Here is a 17,550-nt window from a genome sequence, read left to right as displayed (position 1 = left end):
ACTATGAATGCAGAACTGGATGAAGGAGACAGGGGAAAGGAGGGAGAGAGAGACAGAGCTAGAGGAAATGAGAAATAGGGATAGGGCAAGAGGAGGGAGGAGGTAGAGTACTAACAGAAACTAGAGAAGTCGATGTTAATGCCATCCAGTTGGAGGGTCCCCAACTTGGCAGTGCATGAGGCCATGGATAGAAATGTCAGCATTGGAATGGATGGCAAACTGAAATGGGTTGCCTTTGGAACATATCCGCTATTGTGGTGGGGCTGAATGAAGCTATCTCTCAGTCTGTGTCCACACTCTCCAATGTAGAGGAGACCACAACTGGAGCACCATGTGCAGTGGATGATATCCTGCAGGTTCACAAGTATCTTCACCTGGAAAGACTGTTTGGGGCCCTGAATGGTGCTGAAGGAGGAGGCTTTCAGCACCTACAGGGATAGGTGCCAAGGAGGTAATTAGTGGAAGGGAGGAGTGGACGAGGGGGTCATGGAATAGTCTCTGCAGAAGGTGAAGAGGGGAAGATGTGACTGGAGGTGAGATCATATAGTAAGAGGTGGAAGTAGCGGAGGATACGTTGGACGCAGAGGCTAGTGGGGTGTTAGCTGATCTACCGTGACTTTTTATTCAGGCGCCTAACTGCTCTGTGCTCATACCTTGAAGAAGGGCTCAGGCCCGAAATGTTGTTTATATATCCTTACCTCTTATGGATGCTGCAACACCTGGTGAGTTTCTCCAGCACTTTTGTGTTTTTAATATTATTGTTCCTGCCTTAGTTTGTAAGAAGTCCACATTACTTTACTGTGCTAATGTTAATTGCCCTCCTCCCAAATTCTGTTTTTGCTGAATTCTGAATTTTTCCCAATGTTCAAACATTTTTTGGCAATGCTAAAACTCTGCTCCTTTGATCTAATTCTCACACATCACTCCTTTTGATAGCAACAGCTGGTGCACTTTTCCTGTGTATATTTTTTGCCTTTAAGGACTATATATTACTTGTAAACTATAAATTAATTCTACAAATTCTTCCTTTACCAAGTTGACGCTCACACTGTGACAGCTGTCAAGCTTGTAACTGCTCAGTTACTTGGTAAATATTTAATTTGGATTCCATGTTCAAACCTTTAAACAGTGTAATAATATCAGCAAAAGGTGTGATTAGCGCTTTTGTCACTGAAAGATTTGTTTAGTGCCTTGCGTTGGATGTTTTAAATTTATTTCTCTCTCAAATATTTAGGTGTGGTCACAGCCTTCCTGACTGCTTCCTCCTCTCTCCCATTTCCTCATCCCAATTTTAAGTTCTGAAGGGTGTGGAGAGAATACCTCACCTTGTTCTCCCGCAGTGGGGATATCAGAGCCTCACTGTGTGACAAACCTGCATTTGTGTAGCAGTTTTCCCTTGTTTAAAACCCAAAAGCTGCTTCCTGTAAGCAGCAAACCAAATTTGGGGCTGTGCCACTTAAGATATTGAAACAGTAAACTTTTTTTAAAAAGCCTTTCACAACTTGCAGAGCTCCTAAAGTGTTTTTGAACTTGTTATAGAAAATGCAGCTGTAAATTTGTGCACAGCAAGCTCCCACAAATAACAGATGATAGACCAGATAATTGGGTTGAGTGATATAGAAATGGGCCACTTAGCCCCTTGATCCTGCCCTGCCCATGGCTAGTCTGTCTATAACCTCAATCTTACTTTCTTGTCTGTGTCAAAAAAAATCTTTCAACCCCTTGTTTATCGATAATCTATTTATGTCTTCAAAAAAATTATTCAAAGACTGTTTCTCTTTTGTATTTATTATCTCTTTATTCAATATTGAATTTTTTTTAACAAAAGCACCTGTGTAGCTGCAGCAAGCAAGAATTTTATTGCATCTGTAGGTTGTACTCATGTACATAACAATCAACCCATTAATGTAATCATTGTCCTTTTGAAGGACCCATCATTCTCCTACCCCCTCCCATCGGGGAGAAGGTTCAAGTGTGTGAAAGTGCACACCAACAGGCTTAAAGATAGCTTCTTCCCCTCAGACATCAGGCTCCTTAATGAACCCCAAAACAGTACTCTAATGCTGTCCTTCCTTGGTGCTAAGTTGAAGTTACCCACAATATATGGCACTCTCTAACCTGAGTTGTCCCCTACCTCTGCCTTTAACTAAAGATGCATTATTTACTAACAGAGACCCTTGATTCTCCCACAAGAGGAAACGTCTCCTCAAGATATGTTTTAATCTCATCCCCACTTACACTTCTGAGCTCCTGGCATTATAAACCTGGTTTGTGCAGTTTCTCCATTAGTCAAACCAACAAGTTGAACACAGGAACATCTCCTTTGGCTCATGTGTCTGTGCTAACCAGGATGCCCAAATTAAACTACTGTATATACTCGTGTAATCGTTGATACTGTGTGATAATCGACCTTCCCTCCCCCCCACATTTTTGTCCCCAAATGCGGGCCCATCCGAGCTCTGACGTCCCAACAGTGGATCTTTGCCCTGGCCGCCTGCCTACTGGAGCTCCTGACGACCCGGCTGGCTTCCCTCCGGAGTTTCCAATGGCCTGACAGAAGACCCTCACCCCTGCCACCATCCCATCCGAGCCCTCAACCGCGAATCCTCGTCCCATCCTCTGCACCCTGACTGCAGACTTACCACCTGGTCCAAGCTATTCGAGATCCCGATGCCCTGAACAAGGCAGATACTTTTGACCTATGTAAAAGTCCACACTCCTCCCTTTTTTGACCCTAAAATGTGGCCCAAAAATTTGACGATTACACAAGTATATATGTTAAGTCCGCCTGCACATGATCCATATCCCTCCAACTCTGCATAATCATGTGACTGCCTGGAATCATCTTAAACACTGCTAATGTATTTGATTTTACTGTTACCCCTGGCAGCCCATTTCTGGTACCTAAAAAGGAACTTTCTCCACACATCTCCTTCAAACTCCCCTCCCCCTTTTCTTAAATCCATGTCCTCCAGTATGTGGCATTTTGACCGTAGGAAAGTTTCTGACTGTCTACCCCATCTATGACCCTCATAATTTTACATCAGCCTCGTGAGAAACATCTGATCATTCTTAATGAAGCCTGATCAAAGCCTCTATAACTGTAGTGCCACTCTCTGCTTTTGTAGTCAAGTTCAAGTTTATTATTATCAGAAAATTGTAAAGTACAACTGGACAAAATAGCATTCTTCAGTCATCAGTGTAAAAAAAAATGCAAACACATATATTTACAAGCGATTTATATGCATTACATATGTATATAAAATAAATAAATATTGTTAAATAAATAGTAGAGTCTCAAGAGGGATTGTATGAGCATTTCCTCAGTCAATCCCCCAACCAATAAATTCCAGCAATTGATGACTTGTACCTGCGCACTGGCCTTTGGTAAATCGAGGCGCCAGGCTCAATCAAGGATTGATTCGGCTGTGCAATGACACACTGACCTCCTGTACTCTCTCTGCCAGACCCTGAACTGTGTGAACCCAGACAACGAGAATGCCCCTGAGATCCCGGTCAAGGTGTTGAACTGCGACACGGTCATGCAGGTGAAGGACAAGTTGCTGGACGCCTGTTACAAGGGTGTACCATACTCCCAGCGGCCCAAGGCAGCGGACATGGACCTGGGTAGGACTCCAGCTTTGGTCTTGATCGATCTATCCGTTGATGGGACGAGGGACGAGCACATCATTTACAATTCAACATTTATTATCCATCTCCAACTGCCCCTAACTGAGAAGCCAACTGAGATTTTGTCCTATTCCACGACAATCTTACCCTTCTCTCCCTCACACCCATAACCCACTATTTTTCTTACATCCATGTGCCTATCTGAGGGCCTTTTGGATGTCCCAATTGTACCCGCCGCCACCACCCCCAGCAATGCATTTTAGGTACCCACCACTCTCTGTGTAAAGAACAGACCAGTGAATTCTCCTTTACACTTTCCTCCACTCAACTTAAACAGATTTCCTCTGGTATTTGCTATTGTCACCCCAAGATAAAGGAGCTGGCTGCCCCTCATAATTTTATATGCCTCTATTCGGTCACAAATAAATAAGGTGAACAGACACAGTCTTTTTTCCCCAAGGTAGGGGAATTGAAAATTAAAGGGCATAGGTTCAAGGTGAATGGAAAGATTTAAAAAGGAACCTGAGGACATCTTCTTCACACAGAGAAGTGGGAGAGTTGGGAACAGTTAAAAGACAATTAGATAGGTAAATGGATAGCAAAGGTTTAGAGAGATCTGGGCTGAATGTAGGCAGTGAGACTACCTCATCACACACATTAAACTACCCAAGACACATATAGTAAATTTTCCAATTAAACAAGAAAATCTGCAGATGTTGGAATCAAGTGAAATACACAAATGTACTGGGAAACTTCCTTTGGATCCGATGTGACCTGCTGAATTTCTCCAGCACATTTGTGTTTTGTAGTGAACTAGCCAATGGTTTAGCCATAAGCTCAGGAATGCTGTGCTATGGTTAATTTATGTGTGAAACTCTTCATGCCTTGAAGGGGGTGACAGTTTCTCTCCTCTCCCAGAGTGGCGGCAGGGAAGAATCGCACGGATAATTCTCCAGGACGAAGATGTAACGACAAAGATAGATAATGACTGGAAACGACTGAATACGCTGGCACACTACCAGGTATGGTGCATAGAGAATATACCCAGGGGCATCAGCACCAATAGAACCCCTTGATTGTGGCATAGAGCTTTATATCCATGTGGCTTTAGAGGAAGTCCCTAATTAGTGAAACAGGATAAGCAAGGAAACCTGTAGTTGCTGGGGTCAAATGCACTACATAAATGTGATGGAGAAGCTCAGTTGGCCACACAGCATCCATGGGAAGTAAAAAGCAGTCAAGATTTCAGACATGAGCAAGACCCTCCTGAAGAAATTCCCAGGCCTGAAACCAAGACTGCCTCTTACTTCCTGTGGATTCAGCATGACCTGCTGAGGGTCTCCACCACTTCAGTGAATTGAATTCTTCCATTATCATTGTGTACAAAGATACAGTAAAAAAAAGCTTTGTGTGCTATCCAAACAAGTCAACTCATACAGATTGTGCAATAGTAACAAGTAAACCAATAAATTAACAACAGTCCAATGAGTAGTTTTCCAGCAAGTCCAATGGTACAGGTATAAAGTGAAAAAAACCACAGTAGAGTATAGAGAAAATACAATTAAAAACAGTGCAGCAGCATCATCCTTTGCCAGTGAGAGGTCCATTTAGGAGTCTGATAGCACCAGGAATGAAACTATTCTTGAACCTGGAGGTTCGTGTTTTCAAGCTTGTGTAATTTCCTCCCGATGAAAGGTGGGAGAACAGAGTGTGATCGGGGATGGTGACAGGTCCTTTAATAAGTGGCAGCTTTCCCCAGATAGTTGGAGGTGAGGACAGAGGATTGGCTGGTTTGTGTGATGGCCTGAGCTGCGCTTGTAACTTTCTGCAGTTTCTTGCAGTCTTGGGTGGAGCAGTTCCCATCCCACGCAGTGATATACCCATGTAGCATTCTTCTGTGGTGCCTCACTACATGAACAATGGTGCCATAGATGGTGGTGACATCTAACTCCAGAGTTAGTAGTTTCGATGGAGTACATCTGGGGAACTCATTTGGATGGAGAACCAGAGCCTTCAAACTCTCCCCACCTGGCCTCAGCCCCATTCCTCATAACCCCTGGCCCATTAGTCCTTGAATATATTGTGGTTTGGCTTCCAGAGCCCTGACGTGTGGAGTCTTCCAATGATCCACCTGCTCCTGAGAGAAGGAACCCCACCTGGAACCCCATGGCTTGGGGAATGCATCCGACGGGCCTGCACCCAAACTGATTAATCAAGTGGAGGGACTGGTGGGTGGTTTTGGATTGCTCAGTGGTTCGGATATTTCTGTTGCCAGTATTTTGTCCATGGATTCTCCTCCCTCAGGTTACAGACGGATCGTTGATAGCACTTGTACCGAAACAAACCTCAGCCTATAATATATCCAACTCCTCCACCTTCACCAAATCTCTCAGTCGCTATGGTAAGTTTACTGACTCTAAATCCAGCCTTCTAGAGAATCATTTTTATTCCAACCAGGGATTACTATGGGGTATAATGGGCTGAAGGGCCTCCATCCTGATCCCAATTATGTTAGATAGACCTCCAAGAGCGGGACCGGAGTCAGGTCCAGGGCACACATCTGGCAGATTTATTTTCCTGAAGAACATTAGTAAATTGGTTGAGTTTTGGTGACATTTATTTAATGACCAAAATAAAGACAGGAGGGTGGGTCACTGGATGGGGTTATCCTCCAAGAAAGAGAAAAGGAGAGTCACTGGGTGGGGTTGACCTCAAATGATGGGAGGGTCATTCACTGTGGGAGTAGTTGACTTCAGGGGTGAGAAGGGGTTGACCCCAAGTGATAGGAACGGTTTAGGAACGGTTGGCCTCAGCGTGTGGGTCAGTCAGTCACTGTGAGAGGGGTTGGCTCCAGGGGGTGGGAGGGTTGAGTCACTGTGGATGGTGGTACAGTTATGCCGACTCTACTTCATGCTGGATGTGAGTCACTGGGGAGCTTCCACCCCTCCCTCTCCTAGCTGCACCTCCTCACCACCTGCTGGGCACCCTGAGGTAGGTGGGTAGGAAGGTGTATCTGTGTTCCTGAGCCTCCGCCTGCTCTGACCCTACAGAGAGCATGCTGAGGACAGCCAGCAGCCCCGACAGTCTGCGATCCCGCACGCCCATGATCACACCTGACCTGGAGAGCGGCACAAAACTCTGGCACCTGGTCAAGAACCACGACCACATGGACCAGAGGGAAGGAGACCGAGGAAGCAAGATGGTGTCTGAGATCTATCTGACCCGCTTGCTTGCCACCAAGGTAAAGTTGTCCTGTCACCAGTGACCTTCTCTCCTTGATGAGAGGCTTGCAGGGTTTGTGCTACATACTATCGAGATTGAGTTCTCTGGAACCATAGAATGCTACAGCACAGAAACAGGCCCTTTGGCCCATCTAGCCCATGCCAAACTATTATTCTGCCTGGTCCTATCCACCTCATGAACCATAGCCTTCTATACCCCTCCCATCCATGTACGTTTTCAAACTTTTCTTCGTTCACCATTTCAGCTGCAGCTTGTTCTGCACCTCTCACCTCTCTCTGTGTGAAGAAGTTCCCGCTAACATTCCCTTTAAACAATTCCCTTTTCACCCTTAACTCTTGTCCTCTAGTTCTTGTTTCACCCAACCTCAGTGGAATAATCCTGCTTGCATTTACTCCATCTATACCTCTCATAATTTTGTATGCCTCCATCAAATCTCACCTCATTCTCTGACGCTCAAGTCCCAACTTGTTTCCCAGATGTTTTTGGATGTTGGTGTGACGAGCCTCAAGTACTTTACTAAATGCATTCTTATCACAATAGTTTCAAGGATCTCACACTGGTGAGCATGCCGGCATGTCCTTCACTCAGCCTAGATAAATTGCTTGCCTGGCTTGAACCCCAGTTCCTGTATGGCCCCTGATTCAGACTCTGGCAAGGTGCCAAGTTGCAGGAAAGAAAACCCAGGACATTTCCTAGAATTTGAACAAAGAAGGAAGTTATCATTCACTGATTGATGCAGAGGGGATGGAGAATCTTGGGGAGTGAAGGGGCAGATTTTCTCCTTGGAGAAATAAACTTATCCTTAAATCTGGGGGGGGGGGGGGGATTGTGTTTTCAAACACATCCAAGTTCTGCCTTACAGAAGGGGAGAAGAGAATGTCTGGCATGGTATGGACTTTCAATGTGTTGGGAGCTTTCCCAAGACAGGGGAAGGTGTCGATAAGAGGGGAGGTTTGTCTGCATGAAGGTCTGAGCTGCATTCACAACTCTCTGCAGTTTCTTGTGGTCTTGGGGAGAGCAGTTTCCATTTTCAAATGTTGGTACATTTGGACAGGATACTAGCTCAAGTTAATATACATATATTACCTTATAAAACAGTGTTTCTCCAGATCATGGTGCACACACATAAACACATATATGCAGTGCATAATGATTCCATAAATAATCAAAATAAATATGTAAATATTTGGGATGCTTTACTGGGTTATTGGATACTGTTCATCAATCTCAAAGCCTGTGGGAAGAAGCTATTCTACAACCTGGCAATCCTGATTTTGATGTTCCTCCTTCCTGATGATAATGGATTAAAGATACTGTGCAGTGGATGGAAAGGGTCTTTCTCCCAGTAAATGTCAGCAGAGGAAAGGGAGACCTCCAGTGATCCTCTGTACAGACTTCTGGTCTGATGCTTTGCAGCTACCGTACCACACAACAATGCAGCCAGACAAGATGTTCTCAGTTGTCCTCCAATAAAAGATTGTCAATTCGGGAGCTGGGCCTTGCCCTCCTCAACCTTCTTAGGAAGTGCCGGCGCTGCTGCGTATACCTGACTAACGAGGAAGTATTACGAGTTCAGGATCGGTCATCCTTTATTTGCACACCAAGAATCTTTGTGCTCTCCACAGCAGAATGGTTGATGTTAGTGAAGAATGGTTGACCTTCGTCCTCCTGAAGTCCACAATCGCATATCTCTGGTGCATCTGTGGAAGGTGGTAAGAGACCAAAAGGTAGTAGTGAATACGAACTCCAGATTTAATTGGGAACTTTTGATGAAGCATTGGGTGACACTGTTGGGCAGCAGGTAGAGCTGCTACCCACATCACCAATGACACCGGTTCAGTCCTGATCTTGGTTGCTGTCTGTGTCGTGTTTGCACATTCTCCCTGTGACTGCATGAGTTTCCCATGGTGCTCCAATTTTTTTTCCCATATCCCAAAGACATGCAGGTTAATGGGTTAATTAGCCTCTGTGGTAAAATGTGGGGGGAGTTGGTGGGTCTGTGGGGGGGGGGGAAAATAAAGATGGGTTAGGGTAGGACTGTATAAATGGTTGGCACAGAATCGGTGGGCTGAAGAGCCTACTTCCATTGTGTCTCTCTTGCTATAAGAACTTTATTAAAATCAGTGGAGTAGTTCTTGGCCATGTATTTTCCAAAAAGTCTCCCAAAAGTGTAACTACAATGCCCACTCCTGACACAGAACACACTAAACAGTTACAACCCTAGACACTAATCTGCTTAGCCTTTGTGCTGTAAATGTCATGCCACCAACCCCCACCACCATGCGTTAGCAAGTGGTAGAATCCAGTAAGGTTACCAGCCCCATATTATAGGAGCACAATTGAGAGGGTCCTGACTGGCTGCATCATTATATGGTACAATAGCTGCAAAGCATCAGACTGAAAGTCAATACAGAGGATCATTAAAACAGCTGAGAAGCTCACTGGGGTCTCCCTTACATTTACTGACACCATTCACTGACAGCATGGCTAAAATCAGGATCAAAAAATTATAGAGGATCCCAACCATCCAACACACAATATTGTTGACTGTCTACCATCAAGAAGGACATAGAAGAGCATCAAAATTAGGACTGCCAGGCTGGGAAATAGTTTCTTCCCGTAGGCTATGAGATTGATGAACGGCATCCTGAAACCTTGGGTCTCTAATGAACAAAAATGTAAATCATTTATTTATATTTGTGTAATATTAGATGTTTATGTGATGATTGCGTGCTGAATTTGTGATAAATGTATTATAGGTCTATGTGTGTGCACCATGGTCTAGAGAAATGCTGTTTCTCCTGGTTTGTTGTATATGTACAATTAGATGATAAAAAAAAGTTGAACTTGGGTATGCAATTTGGCTAGCATTTGGTGAGCTGGGCCAAAGGGCCTGTTTCCATGCAGTGACTTGTGACTGGTCAAAGAGGGTTTATTGTTCAGATAAGGAGCTTCATGGAGCACAGCACAATATTCAATAATCTAAACCTTCCCTGCCTCACATCCATAACCTTCTATTTTTCTTGCATCCACATGCCTGTCTAAGAATCTTTTAAATATCCCTATTGTATCAGCCTCCACCACCTTCCCTGGCAATGCATTCCAGGAAAAAAATTACCCACTATCTCCCCAAGACTTTCCTGCCCTCGTGTTGTACGGATGTGCTCTGGTGTTTGCTACTCTTGCCCTGGGAAAAATAAGCTGGCTGTCCACCCTAATTATTGCCTCTGCATGAATCTTCATTGACTCAAGCATGTTCTTTCAGGGAACCCTCCAGAAGTTTGTGGATGACCTGTTTGAAACTATATTCAGCACAGCGCACAGAGGCAGCGCCCTCCCTCTAGCCATCAAATACATGTTTGACTTCCTAGATGAGCAGGCGGACAAGCACCAAATCACTGACCATGATGTTCGGCACACCTGGAAGAGTAACTGGTGAGTGGCTACATGAGGGGTCGAGGGTGCTGATAACTAGATTGGGGAATGGCACAACCTTGACCCCTCCTGTATCTAGTTTCAGATCTTTTGATTCAGGCCAAAGGTTTAGTACAGGGAGAATGTTGCTTTAGAGAGACTTGTTAGGTTCTGCAATTTTCTGTCTGTTGGGGTGTTGGAAATGGAATCAAGGTTCTGATGAATGCCGCATTCACTGAGTCACCGTGAAAAGAGCAGTGGGATAGGACTGGTGGGATTGCCAGACCAATAGCTAGCACCAATTTCAGGCAGCTGGCACATGGGCCTTTTAAGAAAGATCTGACCACACAGATGCAGAGAGGGACTGTAGGTTAAACTAAGACGCCAAGCTCTAAGGCCACCACTCCCTACCATCTTCCTGGCTAATGTACAGACTTTAGAAAATAAACTTGATAAATTCTGAGCCACATTACAGCAGTAGAGGAACATCTGGATTGCTGTATGATGTGTTTCACTGAAACCTGACTGAATTGAAGTATTTTTAAACAATGCAGCATGAGGGCTTCACCTTCCATTACACAGACTGGACATGGGTGACAGGTAATGGCAGTGGCATTTGCTTCATCATGTGACGGTTATGTCCCAATCTTGCTACCCCAACCTGGAACATTTGCCGATCAACTGTTGTCCTTTCTATCTACTGAGGGAGTTCTCTGCCATCATGTTGTACATTCCACACCAGGCTGGCTGAACCATTTTATTTTTGCCTCGTCTCACTGACCTGCACCAAGTCCATAATCCTCCATATCTCTCCCATTCATGTCCAATGAAGCTCCGATTTAACGCGAATTTGGATATAAAGCAATGAGTCATTTGTCTTGGCCATCAGGCTCCAAACAGGAGCGGGGACATCGGGCTCCCGGCAGGAGAGGGGATGTCGGACACCGGTCAGGAGTGGGGATGTCAGGCTCCCGGCAGGAGCGGGGATCTCGGGCTCCTGGATTGATTTAAAATGCATACAGAATAACTAGGATGTTTCAAATAAAGGAGAAATGGAAATACTGCAGGTATGCAAATTAAACAGGGAAATACAGTGAAACCCTGATTTAGTGCGATCCCGCTTTTCTCATGATGAAATTTTATGGACCCCAACGATCGCGTTAGAATGGGGTTTCACTGCACCTGTCCAAATTCTTCTTAAATGTTAAAACTGAGCCCACATTCACCACCTCAGCCTGCAGCTCGTTCCACACCCCCACCACTCTCTGTGTGAAGAAGTTCCCCCTCATGTTCCTATGAAACTTTTCCCCTTGGACTCTTAACTCATGTCCTCTAGTTTGTATCTCACTTACCCTCAATGGGAAAAGCCTAAATGACTGTGATGCTTCACTCCCTGAGGAGTCAAACCCTTTTATGCTTGCTTTGAAAATTCAGCTGTACCTGCGGAAGCTGGAGACCCTGTGGTTTTTGTTTCAGAGGTCAACAATAGAATTTCTTTCAAGAGAGTGAACCCATGCAAGACATCAGGCCCTGATGGCATACCTGACAGAGTACTTAAAATCTGTGCCAACCAATTAGCTGGAGTGTTAATGGAGGTTTTCAATCTCTCACTGCTGCAGTCAGAGCTTCCCACCTGTTTCAAAAGGGTATCAATCATACTGGTGCCCAAGAAGATCAGGGTGAGCTGCCTCAATGACTATCATCCAGTAGCAGTCACATCTACTGTCATGAAATGCTTTTAGATGTTGGTCATGGCCAGAATTAATTCATACCTCAGAAAAAACCTGGACCCACTTGCATTATGTCTATCACCACAATCACTCCACAGCAGATGCAATCTCGCTGACTCTACAATCAACCCTGGACCACCTAGACAACAACAATATGTACATCAGGCTTCTTTTCTTCGATTACAGCTCAGGTTTCAACAACAGAATCCCCTCAACACTGGTTAGCAAACTTCAAACCCTGGGCATCAGCATCTACCTCTGAAACTGGATCCTTGACTTCCTCATCAAAAGACAGTCAGTAGGAGTCGGTAACAACACTGAGAATCAACACAGGTGGACCTAAAGGTTGCGTGCTTAGTCCACTGCTCCTCTCTCTCTACACCCATGACAGTGATGGCACAATTCAAATGTCATCTACAAATTTGCCGATGAAACAATGAGGAGACATACAAGGGTGCCACAACAACAACCTTGCCGTCAATGTTAAAACTAAGGAATTAATTATGGACTTTATGAAGGGGAAACCAGGAAAACACAAACCAGTCCCAGTCCTCATCAAGAGGTCAGCAGTGGAGAGGGTAAGGAATTACTCTGAAGACTTATCCTGGGGCCATCATGTTGGTGGTATTGTGAAGAAGGCATGCCAGAGGCTATACTTAATTAGGAGTTAGAGGAGATTTGGTATGCCACCAAAGACTCTTGCAAATTTCTATAGGTTTGTCGTGGAGAGCATTCGGACTGATTGCATCATGTCTGGTATGGAGGGGCCAATGCACAGGACAGGAGAAGGCTACAGAGGATTGTAAACTTGGCCAGTGCCATCATGAGAATTGGAGTTCTTTAAGAGATGGCATCCTGAGAAAGCAGGCTCTATTATCAAGGACTCTCATTGCCCAGGCCATGCCCTATTCTCACTGCTACCATCAGGAAAGAGGTACAGGAGCCTGAAGAGACACACTCAACAATACAAAAATAGCTTCTTCCCCTCCACCAGAAGATTTCTGACTGGACAATGAATCTAAGGACACTTCCTCACTTTGTTCTCTTTTTCCACTAATTATTTTTTTATTTTTTATATCTTGTTTTTACTGAATTGTAATTTATGGCAATTTTGCACCTGTAATGCATGATACTGCAGCCACAAAACAACAAATTTTGTGACACATGTTCATGACAATAAACCTCAGCTCCATTCTCCTACACAACCCATGTTCCTTGATTTCTTGAACCTCTGGTTAGACCAGCATCTCTGGGTTCAAGATTAGTTTCTTTCCAATAGTTATCAGGCCATTGTTACACTGATCCGGGACTTCTCTCACACCACAGAAGGACTGCCAGCACTATTTTCATGACACATTTCTTTTTCTCTGGCACACTTAGTAATTACCCATCTTTTGTACTTAATGTCCAATTTAATGTATACAATTGTAGTTGTTTTATCCAAGAAGTACCTGTTCGGCTGTAGCAAGTAAGAATTTCGGTGAATGTAGACATGGTACTCAGTATATGTCAATAAACTCGTTATTAAATGGTTCCTCATCAGTAATGTGTGTTCAGTTGATCCTGCTAGTTTGTTCCCCATAGTAATGGTGTGACCTGTTTGGCCTAGTTCTATCTACCTGGAAAGCACTTATCTTGTTCCAACAGGCCATGCACCTTGAAGGCTAGTGCTTGAATTGTTCTGTTTGTTGTGGTGTTCGCTCCTGTTTCATTGTTACACTCCTTGAGGCTTTTTTGGGAAATTCATTGTGTACAGCACTGAGAAAGTCAGTGAATATCTGATGGAATGGGGAAGCACGCATGTGGGGAAAAATGGCCTATTCCTGCTTCTCTGTTTCATTTTTGAATTGAATTGCTTATTGTAACAAATTGTATTGAGATAGATTAAAAACCTTTGTTTTGTGTACTATTTAGGCAAGTCAATTCGTATGTCAGGTAGTGCAATAACAACCAATAGACCACAGTGTTGGGAGTAGTGTTTACAGTAAGTTAAATAGTGTAGGGTATAGAGAAAGGTACAGTGCAGGGGCATCATCTTTAACCAATGATGGGGTCATTTAAGGCTCTGATAACAACAGGAAGGAAACTCCTCTTGAATCGGGAGGTTCACTGTTACATACTGCCTGATGGAAGGGGGATAAGAAGAGAGTGAGACTGGGGTGGGATGAGTCCTATAATATGTTGGCTGAGTCAGCGGGAGGTGTAGACAGAGTTGGCAGAGGAAAGGTTAGTCTGTGGGAAGGCCTGAGCTGCGTTTCTTGTTTTTGTATGATTCTTCTAACAGTAACTCTCTTGCTCTCTTTAGTCTACCTCTACGATTTTGGGTGAACGTCATTAAAAACCCTCAGTTTGTCTTTGACATTCACAAGAACAGTATTACTGATGCCTGCCTCTCAGTGGTAGCCCAGACCTTCATGGATTCCTGTTCCACCTCTGAGCACAAACTGGGCAAGGACTCGCCGTCCAATAAATTGCTGTATGCAAAGGACATTCCAAACTACAAAAACTGGGTGGAGAGGTACGTCTGATACAGTTCACATTGGTTAAATGTAATTTGACAGGGTGAGGCCAGTGTGACTGGGTGGGTTATGGTGGGATGGAAAGGCTGGTGGGATAGCATGGACCTGCAGGGCTGAATATCCTCGTGCTAATTCGAATATTGTGTTCACTTTTGGTCGCCTCATGACAGGAAGGGTATGGAAGAAGTGGAGAGGGTGTAGAGGAGATTTACTAGGATGTTATCTGGATTGGAGACAATGCCTCATGATGCAAGGTTGACAGAACTAGGGCTTTTCTCTTTAGATAAGAGACAACTTAATGAAGGTATATAAGATTATGAGGGGCCCAGATAAGGTAGACAGCCAGCACTTTTTTCCCAGGATGGTAATGGGTGATACCAGAGGACATCTGCTTAAGGAGGGTGGAGGAAAATTTAGGGGAGCTGTCAAAGGTAAGAATTTTACTCAGAGAGTGGTGGGTACCTTAAGTGGATTACGGGGGTTGGGGTGGAGGCTGATTCATTAGGGACATTTAAAAGGTTCTTAGACAGGGAAATGTGCAAGAAAAATAAAGGGTTATGCAAATGATTTGGGAAGGGTTAGATTGTTGTGGAGTAGGTTTATATGGGTCGGCGCAACATTATGGGCTGAGGGACCTGTACTGTGCTGTAAAATTCTATAACACTGCAAAAGACAGTATGGGGACATGTATTGGACCAGCAGCCTGTTTCTGGAACATTTATCCAGAATCCCAAGTTCAAATCCCACCTTGGTAGCTGAGGAACTTAAATTAAGTTCCCCTTGTGTGAGCAGAAGTAACAATGTGATTACAGTGCCAGCGACCCGGGTGGGTCGTTGTCTGTAAGGAGTTTGTATGTTCTTCCATCGACCTGGGTGGGTTCCCTTTGGGTGCTCAGGTTTCCTCCCACCCTCCAAAACATATGGGGTTTTTAGTTCATTTGGGTGGAATTGGGCGACATTGGTTCCATGGGCAGGAGGAAGGGCTTCTACTGAAGTTGCATTCTCTCCTCAACAGGTACTATGCCGATATCTCGAAGATGCCCGTCATCAGTGACCAGGACATGAGTGCCTATCTGGCCGAGCAGTCTCGACTACACTTGAGCCAATTCAACAGCAATAGTGCACTCCATGAGATCTACACCTACATCAATAAGTACAGAGACGAGGTGACCACATTGCTCTCTATGTTTTCCAATTACCCTTCCCCTGAGAGTTAACAGGACGATGAATGACGGCACAGAGCAATTGTGCCAGATTCCCGTCCACTCTCTGAGGAACAAGTGGCCCCTGGAGTAGCAGGGAACCACTGAGAGCGAAGCTAGTTATCCTGCTGTGTTAAGATGCTGGAAACCCGGTTTGATCCAGTGTCACAATGAACCTGGCATCTTTTTTTTTTACCGTGTGCTTTTCAATGAATTTTTAAATCCAAATTGGCTCGGTGAGTGACGACTCTTGCGGGTTTCCTGGATAGCACACAAAACTAAGATTTTCTTAGTAACTCAGTGCTCGTGACAATACACTAAACCTCTGCGGATGTCAACTGCCTTCACTCTTTCCTGGTCCTTCCTCGCTATTCCTTTTCGCAGCTACTGGTTTGGACCTGAAAATTGCCTGTCCTGCTCCAGGCATTCGCCTACCTCCTCCTGGCCAAGCTGTATATTGCTCCAGACTCCAGATAGGACCCTAACCTAAAGAGTTGACTGTCCACTTCTCTCCTTCAATGCTCCCTGACCTGCTGTCTCAACTCCAACTCCTCTCTGTTCTCTTTGTCCTACAAAGGAAAAATGTTTGATGTTAAACAAGAAAGTCTGAAGATGTTGGAGTCGAGTGCACTCAGCATCTGTAGGAGGTAAAGGGTAACCAATGTTTTGGGCCTGGGCCCTTCGTTAGACCTGTCAAATGCCAAAGGCCCAAATCATTGGATTCTTGTTTGCTGAAAGTTTCAGCATCTGCAGTTCTTCAGTTTCTGTGCCAGGAAGTTGCCCAGATTGGAAGACTTTAGTTATCAAGAAACATTGGGTAGGCAAGGTCTGGTTTATCTGGTGTTAAGGAAGTTGAAGGGTAAACAGACAGAGACAGATATAAGTATAAGAGGCAGAGAGAGGGGAGATAGTCAGAATCTTGTATCTCATGGTAGGGGTAGCAGAAGCAAAGAGGAAATAGCTTTAAGCTGAGAGGATTTGAGGGGAAAGTTTTTTTAAAAATTTTATTTACAAATTTAAAACCACAAAAAATTCAGATACATTAAATTACTATAAATCAATATCTAATACTAATAAATGTGGTATAGAAATAGAAAAAGATAGAGAATTAAGAAGAACCCCTCCCTCTATCCCTCCCCCTTCCCCCACTAACCCCCAATAAAAAGAAAGTATAGGATAAAAGATTCACAATAGGAGTATTCCATATTAGAAAACTTCTAATGTAAAGAGACCTTTAGGAGAGAGGGAATGTCTGAGTTTCATATAAACATTCACACAGGCCCTTTGTAAACATGGGCACCATATTTTCCAAAATATATAGTATTTTTCTCTTAAGTTATAAGTATCTTTTTCAAGAGGTATACAACTCCGAACTTCTGAATGCTATCTTTGCATTCCCAAATTTGTATCTGATTTCCAAGTTATAGCAATACATTTTCTAACTATTGCTAAAACAATTTGTACAAATTTAACTTGATACATATACAATTTTAATTTAGATTTAATACCTTTAATATCCCCCAATAAAAATAACATTGCTTCCTGTGGGAATTTAACTCCCTGCACCCCCCCCCCACCATTATTCGTTCTAACAAATTATCTATTTCCATCCAAAAAGGTTTAACCAAGTAGAATATAAAAATATACTGACCTCCTGTCCACATCTAATAAAAGTGAAATTATGCCTACAGTGAAAGGACATCATATACAGTGTTATTGATTTTGGATGGCCAGATACTGGAATAAAATATTTGGGTCTATGAATGAAGGCAGAGTTTAAAAAGTTATTTAAATTAAATTACTCACCATTTT

General features: G+C 43.9%; 1 protein-coding gene across 5 annotated transcripts in view; it reads left to right on the top strand.

The window, feature by feature from the left end:
• The window catches only part of LOC138763359 (plexin-A1-like), a 339,669-nt gene that overhangs the window by 311,126 nt on the left and 10,993 nt on the right, over positions 1-17,550 (top strand). For all 5 annotated transcript variants that reach the window (XM_069937350.1, XM_069937352.1, XM_069937351.1 and 2 more), the window contains 7 exons: positions 3,468-3,627; positions 4,549-4,652; positions 5,935-6,031; positions 6,681-6,871; positions 10,139-10,308; positions 14,323-14,535; positions 15,552-15,702. In XM_069937350.1, coding sequence (XP_069793451.1) covers positions 3,468-3,627; positions 4,549-4,652; positions 5,935-6,031; positions 6,681-6,871; positions 10,139-10,308; positions 14,323-14,535; positions 15,552-15,702 — 1,086 coding nt within the window. The remainder of the gene's footprint in view (positions 1-3,467; positions 3,628-4,548; positions 4,653-5,934; positions 6,032-6,680; positions 6,872-10,138; positions 10,309-14,322; positions 14,536-15,551; positions 15,703-17,550) is intronic.

Source organism: Narcine bancroftii, chromosome 5 (assembly GCF_036971445.1).
Source record: "Narcine bancroftii isolate sNarBan1 chromosome 5, sNarBan1.hap1, whole genome shotgun sequence".
Classification (NCBI taxonomy): domain Eukaryota; kingdom Metazoa; phylum Chordata; class Chondrichthyes; order Torpediniformes; family Narcinidae; genus Narcine; species Narcine bancroftii.
The sequence above is the reverse complement of the archived record's forward strand: the minus strand, read 5'-3'. Positions and strand labels throughout refer to the sequence as shown.